General features: G+C 37.9%; 1 protein-coding gene across 1 annotated transcript in view; it reads left to right on the forward strand.

The window, feature by feature from the left end:
* SNX3 (sorting nexin 3) overlaps window positions 1-10,009 on the forward strand; it is a 40,490-nt gene extending 30,481 nt beyond the window's left edge. Inside the window, exons 2-4 of the mRNA XM_019735072.3 lie at window positions 934-1,029; window positions 7,800-7,924; window positions 9,272-10,009. Coding sequence (XP_019590631.1) covers window positions 934-1,029; window positions 7,800-7,924; window positions 9,272-9,377 — 327 coding nt within the window. The 3' untranslated portion in view covers window positions 9,378-10,009. The remainder of the gene's footprint in view (window positions 1-933; window positions 1,030-7,799; window positions 7,925-9,271) is intronic.
* The last annotated feature ends 3,804 nt before the right edge of the window (window positions 10,010-13,813 follow it).

Consider the following 13,813-nt stretch of genomic DNA (forward strand, 5'->3'; position numbering starts at 1 on the left):
ACTGTAGTATTAGGTAGCATTTTCAGTATGCTATGGCATTAACCGTTAGGTCATTTCTGTCTCCTACAAACTTTGTAATATTACGTGTGTTTTACAATCTATTCTCAATAAAATTGTAATGGTAAACAGCTTCTGCTAATTGTCCTTAATCATAAACCATTTTTAATTGGATTCAGAAGTATATTTTCTCTTTTTTTAGGGATCAGTAAAAGATAATGGAAATATTTCCTGTTACTTTAACTTCAGAAATTAACAGAAATGATCTTTGCAATCTTGTAAAGGACAGTCTCTGAAAGTTTTCTTCCATTCCTGTGTAACCTCAAAGTACTGGGCATTATGTTTTCCGTTCTTACACTTGCCTTCAGCCTATAAAGCTCTGAATCTATGAACCTGATGTAAAGTGTATGACTCCTAATTTCCTACGAGTGGTTAAGTGTGATTTTCTGGTATTTTTAAAGAAGACCATTAAAAATAATCCTTTATTCATTTCATTATGCAACATCTAATCTAGTCATAATAACAAAATATTTTATATTTCAAAGTAGTTCAGGTCTCTTTCCCGTATGAGCATTACATACTAAAGTGCTATCTAAACTGGATAGCAATTAGAGCTAGCTTTATCTTCACCCCTTTCAGTTGATGCTTTTACACCTCGCTGAAATAGAAAAAAATGACCTTTATTTATATAACTAACCTCGGGCATAATGACATATATGCAAACATGCATTTTGGAAGTTGTACTCGAGTGTAAATAACATACTATTTTAACAGCTAAGTTTTATTTTGTTGGAGGTAAAATGGCTCCTCAATAAATTTATGATTTTATTAAGGTAACCAGGCTTGCTGTATTATTAATTTGACATATAGATCCCCTCCCTTTTTTTGAAGTCCATGTAATATGCTTCAATTTAGGAATGACTTTTTTTCTTGCAGACAAATCTGCCTATTTTCAAGCTGAAGGAATCTACTGTTAGAAGAAGATACAGTGACTTTGAATGGCTACGAAGTGAATTAGAAAGAGAGAGCAAGGTAAGAATTATTTGTAATGGAACTTTAAAACAAAACATTCCAAATCTCAATATTGAATACTTCTCTGGAAAGTTATCTTGAATAGGTAAAAGAAAATATGATTTCTTTTTCAAATAGTTCAGTGTCATTTCATGAGAGATGGAGGAAGTCTCTAATTTTTCCTCAGAACTGGCTTCCTTCTCTTGGCTACTTTAATGGCCCAATTGATGCCTTTGCTGACCCACTTGGATAATACTCCTTAGAACTTCCTTGCCGTTCCTTCCTTCTTTTCCCTCATCTTCCTATTCCACCTTCCCCCTTCACACCCCTGACAAGTTTCTCTTCCCCAGTACATCTCAGATGTCAATGTATTTCCAGCGGTTTTTACTGACTCATCATAAATACATTTTGTCATCACCATACATGTCATCAACATAAATACATTTTGTCTAATCCAGTACTTACCGTACTGTGTGTGATACGTGCTGATATTCTACAGGTTAGCTTTTTAAATGATTGCCATGAGCTACTAATGGGTTGCTACCTGCAATTTGAAAATACTGTTACACACATTGGTAGGAATTGTCTTCTCTTAGAAGAAAATTTGGTGGTTTTGGCTGCAAAATAAATTAGAGCATGGTATGACACTAATACCCCTTATTTCAGCCCCCTGTCACAATTACATCAACGGGCATGGTATGCTCAGAATGACGAAAAGTTACTTTGTGACTAGAGTATAGTAGGAAAGAAGTGGATATGATAGGAGCTCTGAAGTAGGTTAAGGCTTGCGTATGCTTATTTCTGAAACATAATAAGCTAGAAATGGAAGGAAAATTCCTTAAGCAGATAAATGTGGCTGGATATAAGAGCAACATATACAAATCACAGCATTCCGTCAAAAATATAAAGGGAAAATAATTTTACTCATAAAACTTACGAATAAAATGAGAACTATAAGACCCATATAAAGAAAAGTTTAAAACGTCACTGAATGACAAAAGAAGACCTTAAATAGAAATAACTACATTCCTGTTTTGGCATATTCACTTTTGAAGATTCATTTACTCTGTAAACATTTAAGAGCTCATTCTTTGTGTTCTATGAGTTACAGATAGAGCTGTGAACAAATTAACATCCTCACTTTTATGGTGCTTACATTCTGCTGGGCAAGTTGGGGTGGTGGTGAAGGGAAGGCAGAAAAAATAAATACGTAGTATATCAGATGATAATGTGCTCTTAAAAAAAAAGGAAAGAGAAAGAAAAATCTAATTAAACTAAGTGCCAGGAGAGCTACTCTCTTATTGGATGGTCAAGGGAAGGCCTCACTTAGAGGTGGTGTTTTAGCAGTAGACCTAGGAAATAAGGTAAGACCTCCTAGCTTATTTATAAATTCATAAAATTCTAATAGAGATATTATGGAGGTCTTTATAAACTTGCAGATTTATATATGAGCTTTAGAATCAAGAAAGCTCAAGAATAGCCAGAAATTTTCAACATGTATTGAGCACTTGCAGACATGAGAACATACCTTAAGACTGTAGTAATTAAAATAATGTAGTATTACTTTAGGGATGGGCAAATAGATTAGTGAAATGTAATAGAATTTAGAAGCTGACCCATGTGTTTATTAGAAATTTAGCTCATAACAAAAACAACATTGTTGATCAGTGGGGAAAGGAATTCATATTCAGTAAATTGGATTGAAACATTTGGCTATCTATTTGGGAATAAAGATTTATAACTCATTGTATGTATTTTATATATATTCAGAAGACCTACAAGGTGTTATCAAACAATATGGTGAATGCTCAAATTTAAAAAAAAAATTATTACAGTAAAAGACACATTGCTGTTAATCCCCCTAAAAATACTCCCTCGGATGGCCTGGTGGCTCAGGTGGTTGGAGCTCCATGCTCCTAACGCCGAAGGCTGCCAGTTCAATTCCCACATGGACCAGTGCCAGATGCTTTTATAAGCAAAGTCAAAATGACCATGAAAGGTAAATGTTTTGAATTGATTCAGGGCACTGAGGCAGCCACGACAGCGCAACCAAAAGCACTCACGAAAGAGGACTTCCAGAACTGTTCCAGAAAGTGGCAAAAGTGATGGGATAAGTGTGTTTGAAGTGAGAGGGAGTGTTTTGAGGGGGATTAATGGCAATGTGTCTTTTACTGTAATAAATTTTTTAAATTCAAACATTCACCATATTTTTTAATCACACCTCGTAAATGTACAAAACAAGTTAGGAAAGTTTTGGGTTACAAAGAAGATATTTTTTTATGGCTATAAGAAAGAAATGTCTTTTTTCCCAGCTTTATTGAGATAGAATTGACAAATAACATTTTATAAGCTTAAGGTATACAACATGATGATTTGATAATATGTATAGTGAAATAATTACCACAAGGTTAGCTAATACATCCATCACGTCACACAGTTACATTCGGGGTGGGGGGGTATGAGAACATTTAAGATCTACTCTCTTAGCAATTTTTAAGTATACATTATAGTATTGTTAACTCTTGTGATTGCTGTACATTAGATCCCCAGAACTTACTTATCTTATAACTAGAAGTTTATACCCTTTTACCATCATCTTTTTCCCCATCCCCACCCCCTGGCCCTGGTAACTGCTGCTGCTGCTACTGCTACTACTACTCTGCTTCTGAGTTCAACTTCTTTAAATTCTACATATAAGTGAGATGATACAGTATTCGCCTTTCTCTGTCTGACTTACGGGAGAAGTGTCTTGATAGGCTTTGGGCTTTGCTTACCGTAGTACAGGGCACGTTGCAGTGTTTAATAAACGTTTGGTGATTGTGTAGGTCACTTTTTTTAAATAGCAGCTATATTGACATAATTCACATGCCATACAGTTCACCCAATTAAACTGTGCAATTCAGTGGTTTGTAGTATATTTACAAAGTTGTGCAGCCATCGCTATGGTCAATTTTAGAATATTTTTATCATTCCGTAAAAGAAACCCCAAACCTCTCAGTAGTCACTACCAGTTTCTCCCCCAACCTCTCCTCATCCAGCCCTAGATAACCATTAATATGATGTCTCTATGGATTTGCCTGTTCTGGACATGTCATGTAAATATAATAGAAGCATAGAAAATGTGGTCTTTTTTTGTCTGGCTTCTTTCACCGAGCATGTTTTCAAGGTTCATCCTGATGTAACATTAATCAATACTTCGTTTCTTTGTATTGCCAAATAATATTAACTACATTTTATTCAGTTCATCAGTTGATGGACAGTTGCGTTGTTTCTACTTTTTGCTATTACAGTTAATGCTGCTATGAACATTTGTGTACAGGTTTTTTCCTGGACATATGTTTTCAGTTCTCTTAGGTATATAGTACATACCGTGTTTCCCCCAAAAGAAGACCTAGCCGGACAATCAGCTCTAATGCGTCTTCTGGAACAAAAATTAATGTAAGACCTGGTCTTATACTAAAATAAGGTCTTATACTAAAATAAGACCGGGTCTTATATTAATTTTTGCTCCAAAAAACGCATTAGAGCTGATTGTCCGGCTAGGTCTTATTTTGGGGGAAACCCGGTACCTAGGAGTGGATTTACTTGGTCACATGAGAACTCTGTTGAACCTTTTGAGGAACTGCCAGACTGTTTTCCAAAGCAGCTGTATCATTTTTACATTTCCAAGATGTGTGAGGGTTCCACTTTTTCTCCACATCTTCACCAACACTTATAATCCATCTTTATTACAGCCTTCCCAGGGTGTGTGAAGATGTGGTATCTTATCATGGTTTTGATTTTCATTTCCCTGATGGCTAATGATGTTGATCATTTTTTTCCTGTACTTATCAGTCATTCATATATCTTCTTTGGAGAAATTTTTTTTCAGATCCTTTGCCCATTTAATTGAGTGTTTTGTCTTCTTGTTATTGATTTGTATCTAGAATATACAAAGACTCTTACAAGTTCCTTACCAGTTACATGATTTGAAAAACTTCTCCCATTCTGTGGCTTGATTTTCACTTTCATGATGGTGTCCTGTGAAGCACAGTACTTCACTATTAATATCTTGGGAGTTTAACCTGTATGAATGAAAATTGTACTTTTATTACAGGATTGCTAAGAACAATTAAATTATTTTGTTTATATATTAGTAATTTTAACTGTTATACTAGGCCGGAAAGTAGTTGACATTTACTGTGTTTATTGGTCATGATGGTGAAATCTTTTAGCTTTTATTTTAGTATACTTTGCCTTTCAATATATTATGCTAGCCAAATATCCTCCTGTCAACTTCTTACCCAACAAGCACACACATATCTTCAGATTCATGACTTATAAATTGGTGTAAGAATTCTAACTAGGTCTTTTCAGATTGTTTAAGCAAAAATAATTTGATGTTGAAAAGGATCTTTGGAATCTTAGCTGAACAAGCCACTGGTGATATTTATGTATCTTTAATCCTGTTGCCCACAACCTCACCATCCATTTCAGTGACTATTTTGAATATTATGTTAGCAAAAATGTTATCTACTATGTATCTACGTAGTAATCTTTAACCTTTTTTGCTAAATTCTCTGAATTAATTGTAGTCATTTATTTAATGAACTGGTTCTAGATTCCTTTTTTTATGATAGCTTTATAGACAGAGATGTTCTTCCCTGTCCGTCAGGCAGTTCTGCTGGAACTCAGTCAGTCGTCACGACCCCTGCTTCTCAGTTGTAAGGTTCTGCAGGTTTGGACTCTCAACTTCACAAATGCTAACTTAGTGGACAGAGTCAAAAATGCTACAGCAAACTTACAGAGACAGGTCTTTAGATGTCTTAATCTTGGTCATCTGGGGAGAGTAGCTCTAGAAAGGAGTTAGAAAGTTTATATTGGGCATTTGGTTTTGTAGAGGTTTTTTGCTGTTACTTTGTTTTTGGCTGTTTCTGTATGAAGTTGTGTTGCTCTTTTCCCTTTTGACCCTGTTGAATTATTGTTTTAGGATAACTCCTACTTATACAAACTCTGAATCAAGGGTTTGAAGTTTTACTTCTTTTAGAATATGTATAATTTGAATACTGGTGTTTACTATTTATATTTCTCCTTGTTTGAATTGTTTGCTTTACACCATTTTCTCTGTTTTGGTGCAAGATTAGCTAAGTGCCTGGTTGTTTAACACATATTTGAGCTTCTGTTATATGCCCAGCTTTTATTGAAAGAACCATAAGAAGCCTAAGAGAGGGTCTGATTTGAAAGTGTTAATAGGCTAGATTGGTGGTTCTCCACAGGGGCAGTTTTGTCCCCCAAGAGACATTTGACAATGTTGGAGACGTTTTTAATTGTCATAACTAGGGGTGCTCTAGTGTTATCTAGTGGGTAGAGGCCTGGGGTGCTGTTAAGTATTCTACGGTGTATAACAAACCCCCCACCCACCCAAATATAAAGAACTATATGGTTCAAAATGTTAGTAGGGCCATGGCTGAGAAACCCTAGGATAGAGAAACCATACTAACCTGTGAAATAGATAGCTAGGTGCTGTTTAATTCACCATATTTGAATTTGTTGTAATAATTCCCAGAAGAGAGATATCAGTATATGAGGTATGATCAAAAACATGGTGAATGTTTAAATTAAAAAAAAAAATATTACAGTAAAAGACACATTGCTGTTAATCCCCCTCAAAATACTCCCCCTCTCTTTGAACACACTTATCCCATAGTTCTTGCCACTTACTGAAGCAGGTCTGGAAGTCCTGTTTCGTGAGTGTCTTTACTTCACCCTCCGTCATGACAATGCTCCATGTCACATATCCTTTCTGGTATATGGCAATTTCTGTCAAATAAACACATTAGGGTGTGTCCTCATCCACCTTATCCACCGGATCTGGCACCATACGCCTTCTGGCTCTTCCCCAAAGTCAAAGTGATTCAGGACATCGAGGCTGCCATGACAGCACAACTAAAGACACTCACAAAAGAGAACTTCCAGAACTGTTTCAGAAAGTGGCAAGAACAATGGAATAAGTGTGTTCGAAGTGAGGGGGAGTATTTTGACAGGAACTAATGGCGATCTTATTTTGACAGGAATTAAGTGTCTTTTACTGTAATAAATTTTTTAAATTTAAACATTCACCATATTTTTGATCACACAAGTTGATCCTTTGAGATGTTCCTATAGTGTGGGAAGGAAGAAATGACAGATCTTTGGGGAAAGATAGAATAGTGGATTTGGGAGAAAGTTAACATGTTTCTTAGCCTAGGAAATAGAAGAGTGACGACAAGTAGTTGATTATTTTGTCATCACCTCAGACAAAAGTAGGAAGGACTATATGCAGATGGTATGAGGTGGAAGAAATTGATCACAGGATTTTTATCTTCCCATGTCAGAGCATTGTTAATACTTTTATTTCTTCATTTAATTGAGAGTCGATTTTGATCTCCACAGTTTCTGTTGTAGTCAAGCATTGTCTTCTTCAATTGGCATCAAAACTGAGGGGCATAGTTGCCTTTATTTCAATATTGCTTGAATGTTCTTTTTGTATACTTGTGCTTTGCTAAGAAGTCCAGGAAAAATGATAATTAAGCTATGGGCCCTGCCATTGAAGAGCTTTGTACTAATGTGCTAGTCTGCATTTGGTTATCTTGCCTCCAAAACATTAGTTTTTCAGTATGCTTTTTACTAATTCCCTTTTATATTTAGACAAGCTTGATTGACAGTGGTTTGGCTCGCACAGTGAGGATATACTTTGTCTTCATGTTGTGCTCTGTAAATATTCACAGCCCAGTCACCATGTTCAAGAACTTTCTTTGCTTATGTTGTTTTAGGTTGTAGTTCCCCCGCTCCCTGGGAAAGCATTTTTGCGTCAACTTCCTTTTAGAGGCGATGATGGAATATTTGATGACAATTTTATTGAAGAAAGGAAGCAAGGGCTGGAGCAGTTTATAAACAAGTAAGTGCTTTCTGTCTCTCGGGGTTTTCTGAGACAGTGAACCTTATGTGACTACTAATAATTTAGATATTAGGTTAAACTGTAATGTTGCTTTTTCTTTTGGTCGTTGCCGAACTTTTTGTATCATTTAAACAAAATAAAAGTATATAACAAGTTGAATATCATGTGATAAATATTAACGCGCTTGAGTGATTGAAGTGTTGACCTAAGTTTTTGTTTTTCTTGGTTAATTTATGCAAATTACATTTAAAATTACAGCATTTAAAAAATACAGTTTTATTTATGATTCTTTCTGATTTAAGGTATGTTCTAGTATGAACATCAAAACTTAAACACTTCAAATCATTTTGTTTGATTGCAGATGGAGGTATTATCAGCTTGTCATATAAAGGTGCACATTTAAAATTTTCATGGCAAACTGTTCCTTTGGAAATGTAAGAAGACTTAGGGTTGTTTATCTTTTCCTTTAGAAACTCTTAAACTCAAAGCAAAATTTTGAGCTTTAAATTTTATTCTCATTTGAAATATAGCCATTTTTTTAAAGTTAAATAGGGAGAGTTACGCCAGGAAAGGGTTCACTATAATTGTGGATTGGCCTTAAGTTCGACCAAATAAGGTCAAATCCTAGAGAATATTGGTTGTGAGCTATTTATTAGAAGCACTTTAGTTTTTATCTAGTGGTTTAAAGATCTGTGAGTGGTAAGTAAACAGAAAGGAGAATTATACAAAGCCTTTAACTTTCAGTTATCTTCTGTAGTACATAACCTTCATTGTTTTTTTATGAACATACTTTCCTTTTGGAGAAGGCAATGCTAGGTTACATGTTTTTAAATTCTGAGATAGAAATCTGTTTGCCCAGTCTGATCTTGTGTTTAGTCTGATGAAAACCTTTAAAAGCAAGCAACCCTCCTCTGCCCCGCCCCCCAAAAAAACCCACACACCTGTGCCTAATTCTTAGTATTTTGGGTTTTTGTTGAACTTCAGTGTATTTCTAACTCTATCCTATATCTTTTCCTTCTTTAAAATGGATTCTTAGAATCAGGACACATTTCATTTTTAATATTAAAGTTAATTTAGGTTTCTTATGAATATACCAACTAAATTGTAAAGAAGCTAATTGGGTACATATGCCAGAAGCAGTACAAAACTAATGATTAAATGTTTCATAAATTACCTTTGTGAACCGAAGGAAAGAAAATGTACCATAAGTTGATGGAGTAGAGCTTTATGGGCGGCCCAGAATAACACTTATTGCTACATTGTACTTGCTTCCTAGCATAACACATACGTGTGTTTGACCTCCCCCCCATAAAATATTGGACTAAATTTGTATTTTTTTATTCCTAGGGTCGCTGGTCATCCTCTTGCACAGAATGAACGTTGTCTTCACATGTTTTTACAGGATGAAATAATAGATAAAAGCTATACTCCATCTAAAATAAGACATGCCTGAAATTTGGCGAAAGGGGGTAAAAAAAACTTTCCGTGACTATTACCGATTCACCAGTGAAGACGTTCTAACTTTTAGCATGCTGCACAGAAACTGGTATAACATGCCTTCAGTATACTAACACTCGTATGCTCTCTTTTATTTTGTTTTGTTTTAGCAGTTGACAAGAAGTTAATTTGCTTTAGTGAAAATCCCAGCCTTTCTCTGTAATAGCTCTCTATAATCCCTCATTCCAGCCTTTCTCGAATGTGGTACACATGATAGCCTCCCAAACCTGTTACTGGTATAATCTGCAGTGTCCTAACTAAAGTTACTGACTTGGTCTTATCTGCACAGTTTTTGTGTCATGTTTGCTTCTTGAACTTGATTACCTAGAATATTTCTCTTCTCCTCTTTGTAATACGTGCTTGTGTGTAGGAGCACTACCCCACTGGTTTCCAGCACTCACATGGAAGATACACACTTGCGTGCAGAAAGAATCTCCCTTCAGGCTTGTAATACCCTTCACATGGAAGATCAAGGAGGGAAATCTTTATATTCTGTATAAAAACAAAATCAAATTTATATACTAAAATCATTTGTCTAAAAATTTAAGTTGTTTTCAAATAAAAATAAAAATGCATTTCTGATATGCACTGATTGTGTCGCCTTCAGCTTTTCTTTTCTCCCTTTACAGCTTTCCTACTTAACTCACTTGTTGAGAGGGATTATTTACTAATTATATACTTCTCATTCCTGTAACTCCATTCTCCTTTAAACAGTGGTGATATCAAATATGCCACCACCCTTTCAATGGGGTATTTTCTTTTAAACAAAAAAAGTGATGTACTAAAAAAAAGCATTCCTTAAGGCTTATTGAGTCGTTATGAAGCACTTTGTGTATTTAAAAAATGCTTTATAATCTCAAGTCATTCTTTTTAAAAGGCCTTTTAAGATAAGTCAATACCATGCCTCCTATTTTTTAGAAGATTTTTTTTTTTTTGGTAGCTCATCTGAGTGATTTGCTTAACAAACTTAGCAAGGGTGTAATAACCCATTTCTTAGCAAACTCGCGGTTTTTGCTCCCCTTTACCCGAGGGAGAGGGGCACAGCGTTGTAGCCTGACTCGTGTACCTGATAAGCCAGAAAAGGCAGGACTCCTTGCTGCCTGCCCTATGTTGTGGCCAGACCTTTCAGCCAGAATGTGGTCTCTAGTTTGAGTCTGCACAACATCTGGTGCTTTGGGGGCCCACTGTGACCTCGAGTTAAACCCCAAGGTAAAGTTTGTCCTCCCACACTAGAGCGTCACCTAGAGACAGGTCAGTCCATTTGAGAGGAAACCAGCTTAGGTTCTGGCCAAACACGAATGTTTACGAAGCAGATTGGAAATCACAGGGAGACGTCAGAGCTGCCCTGTGAGGCCTTAGTACTTCCCAATTCCGTCAGACGACCGTTTCCTTACTGTAAGGCACAAAGTTAAACAATGTGAATTTTATTTCCATGAGCTGGAGAGGTTAAAATCAAAGGCTGTCTGTTGGTATGCAGAACGGAGGAATGGTAGCCCTGCTAAACTGAGGAATTACTCTGAAGCAGGGCTTCTCAGCCAGGGATGATTTTGTCCCCCAGGCAACATTGGGCAACATCTCCAGACATTTTTGCTTGTCACAACTGGAGAACGCCACTGGAAACCAGTGGGCAGAAGTTAGAGGTGCTGCTAAAGCTGCAGTGCACAGGGTAGCTTCTCACAACAGTAAAACGTCAGTAGTGCTGAGGTTTCCGCTCTCTGTGGTGTTCTTTTGATTTTAATCATTTATAGATGAGGGAATAGTGTAGTTTAGGATGGATTGTACTGGCCTGCTCCTAACCTGTCCTGTTTTTTAAGGGCAGGCATGTTCTCAGAAAGCAGAAATCGGATGATTTTCAGTTAGGTGAAGCGTTGCTTATACCAGGTAACACGTTTTTACCTAATGTAGGGAAGGTGCTTTTCAGTGTTGTCTCTCAGAGAATTCAAACCATGGTCTCTGTTAAAACTACACCTTTAAGCCTGTGAAGTGAAAATACAGGTGCTGTTAACTCCAAACCACATAGGAGGACGCACTAGAAGCCCAGAAGAGTCTCCCTAAGCGAACAGGAGGTAATCTGTTATGCAGCGAGAGTCAAGGCTGCGTCCTCTCAGTACGTACTTGCCTTGTTTCAACTCCTGCCGGTTGTAATGGGTGGGACCGTTAGTAACTTACAGTTCTTAGGACTAAATATAAAATCCCCAGAAAACAGCACTGTCTGCGACTTGTAAAGGCTTCATAACAGTTCTCCGATGGCCGTGCTAATCGTAGAGTGGTAGTAACAGCAAACGGCACCAACACACCATGGCGGTTTTCAGATGGATTTATCTGGTATTTGGCTTCTTGCTTGGAGGTTCCGCCATCATGACCCTCAGTAGTGATGATGGCCCCTGGTGGGGGTGCAGGGGAGCGTCTCCTGATTACACCCTGTGGCTTTTCAGCTCGCCCTCTTGTTACGGGCCTCTCCAGATTAAAAGTCCTTGTCCTGTTGCCTTTCCCTGTTTGGGTTACAGGCGTGACGATGAATATGGCCAATGAACGGAGGAGGCTGCTGCCCCCCAGCCCTTTACAGATAAGATTTGTTTGAAGTATGGATGGACGAATACTTGAGCGCACTGCCTGGCATGGAGATTAACTGCTCAAGGGGTGCTAACTGATTATTACAGTATGGAAGAGTTTGGACCAGGAAATGAGTTAGAAACTGTTTAAGGAGAGTGGAGTGTCTTCCTCAATAGTGCCTTTGTGACTGTCACAACTTCCCTATGAAGTAAACACTGTTCTCCTCTACAGATAAGAAAGCTGATGCTCTGCAAGCGTAACAGGTCGAGGTTACACAGGATGTGATGGCTCCAAGTACGGCATCTGACTCGGGCCAGGGGACAGGCCCTGGGATGTGGTACCCAGCCTGATTTGGGTGCTCAGTAGATTGAATGAACGAAAGGGTGAATTTTCAGTAACATTTCCTACATCCTCTAGGCTGAACATGAGTGATTAAGTGGCTGGGTTTGGTTTTGTTTTTTAGTTTGATTTTAAGTGTGGGTATAAAAGCACTTTTGGACATGAAGAGCTTGCTGATCAGAAGTATCTTACTTTCCTAAATTTAGCTGTGCATCACAATTACTCCCTCAAACTGAGTCCAGGGTTTTTTTGTTTTTTTTTAACACTTCCCACATAAATTGGAAACAGCCAGGTTTGGGCACTTAGCTAGAAGGCCCTTTGATTTCCAGGAATTTGGTCAGATTTTATCTTGCCTATGTTAACCTGGCTTCTTAAGTCATTAGAAAAAGACATCAGGAAATGGAGAAAAAGTCAGGACTTAACCAGATCTTGAGAAATTAATTTTGTAAATCTTGATTTACAGTAACTGAAGTTTGCCTATTTCAACCTTGCTAAGGAAAGATCTTCATTTGGAGGTCAGGAAAATTCGTTCAAAAGCACAAAAGGAAGTTTAGAGGATGTTGGGTAACACTTCACCACAGATGCTTTTTTACTGTAAGATGAGTACTAGACATGGAAGTGACCCCATAAAATGAAAGCACTAAGCACTTTCTGTGTGCAAAGCATTAACATAAAAAGGCCAAACACGGGCCCTTTTCTCAAAAATCTCAGTCTTGCCAGGACAGTGTCATGTAAAGACTCCTTGATAGCATAGCCAGACAGTAAACATGACAGATGTGAGGACAGGAACGGGCATGGGAGGGAATGACCATTCAAAATAAAAGAAAGGGGGGCCTGCCCGGTGGCTCAGGCAGTTAGAGCTCCATGCTCCTAACCCCGAAGGCTGCTGGTTCGATTCCCACGTGGGCCAGTGGGCTCTCAACCACAAGGTTGCCGGTTCAACTCCTCGAGTCCTGCAAGGGATGGTGGGTAGCACCCTCTGCAACTAAGATTGAACACGGCACCTTGAGCTGAGCTGCTGCTGAGCTCCCAGATGGCTTTTGGTTGGAGCGTGTCCTCTCAACCACAAGGTTGCGGGTTACACTCCCACAAGGGATGGTGGGCTGTGCCCCCTGCAACTAGTAATGGCAACTAGACCTGGAGCTGAGCTGCGTCCTCCACAACTAAGACTGAAAGGACAACCAGTTGACTTGGAAAAAAGTCCTGGAAGTACACACTGTTCCCCAATAAAGTCCTGTTCCCCTTCCCCAATAAAATCTTTAAAAAAAGAAAAGAAAGAAAGAGAAAGGGGACTTCCAGCTTCAGCTCTGACGTGCAAAGTGCTTGCAAGTTGGCACCGTTGTCCTTACAACAAGAAAAAGCTGGACAGACGGAGAATCCATGACTTTTGGATCCACCCATCAGAGAACAGGTTGCAGGGCAAACCACCACCCCAAAATCTGAAGAGACAGACTCACCTAGTGAGGCACAGTCAAGATATGTTTACATGGAGCAAAAACT

Source organism: Rhinolophus sinicus, chromosome 2 (assembly GCF_057876585.1).
Source record: "Rhinolophus sinicus isolate RSI-liver-muscle chromosome 2, RSI-T2T, whole genome shotgun sequence".
NCBI classification, from domain to species: Eukaryota; Metazoa; Chordata; class Mammalia; order Chiroptera; family Rhinolophidae; genus Rhinolophus; species Rhinolophus sinicus.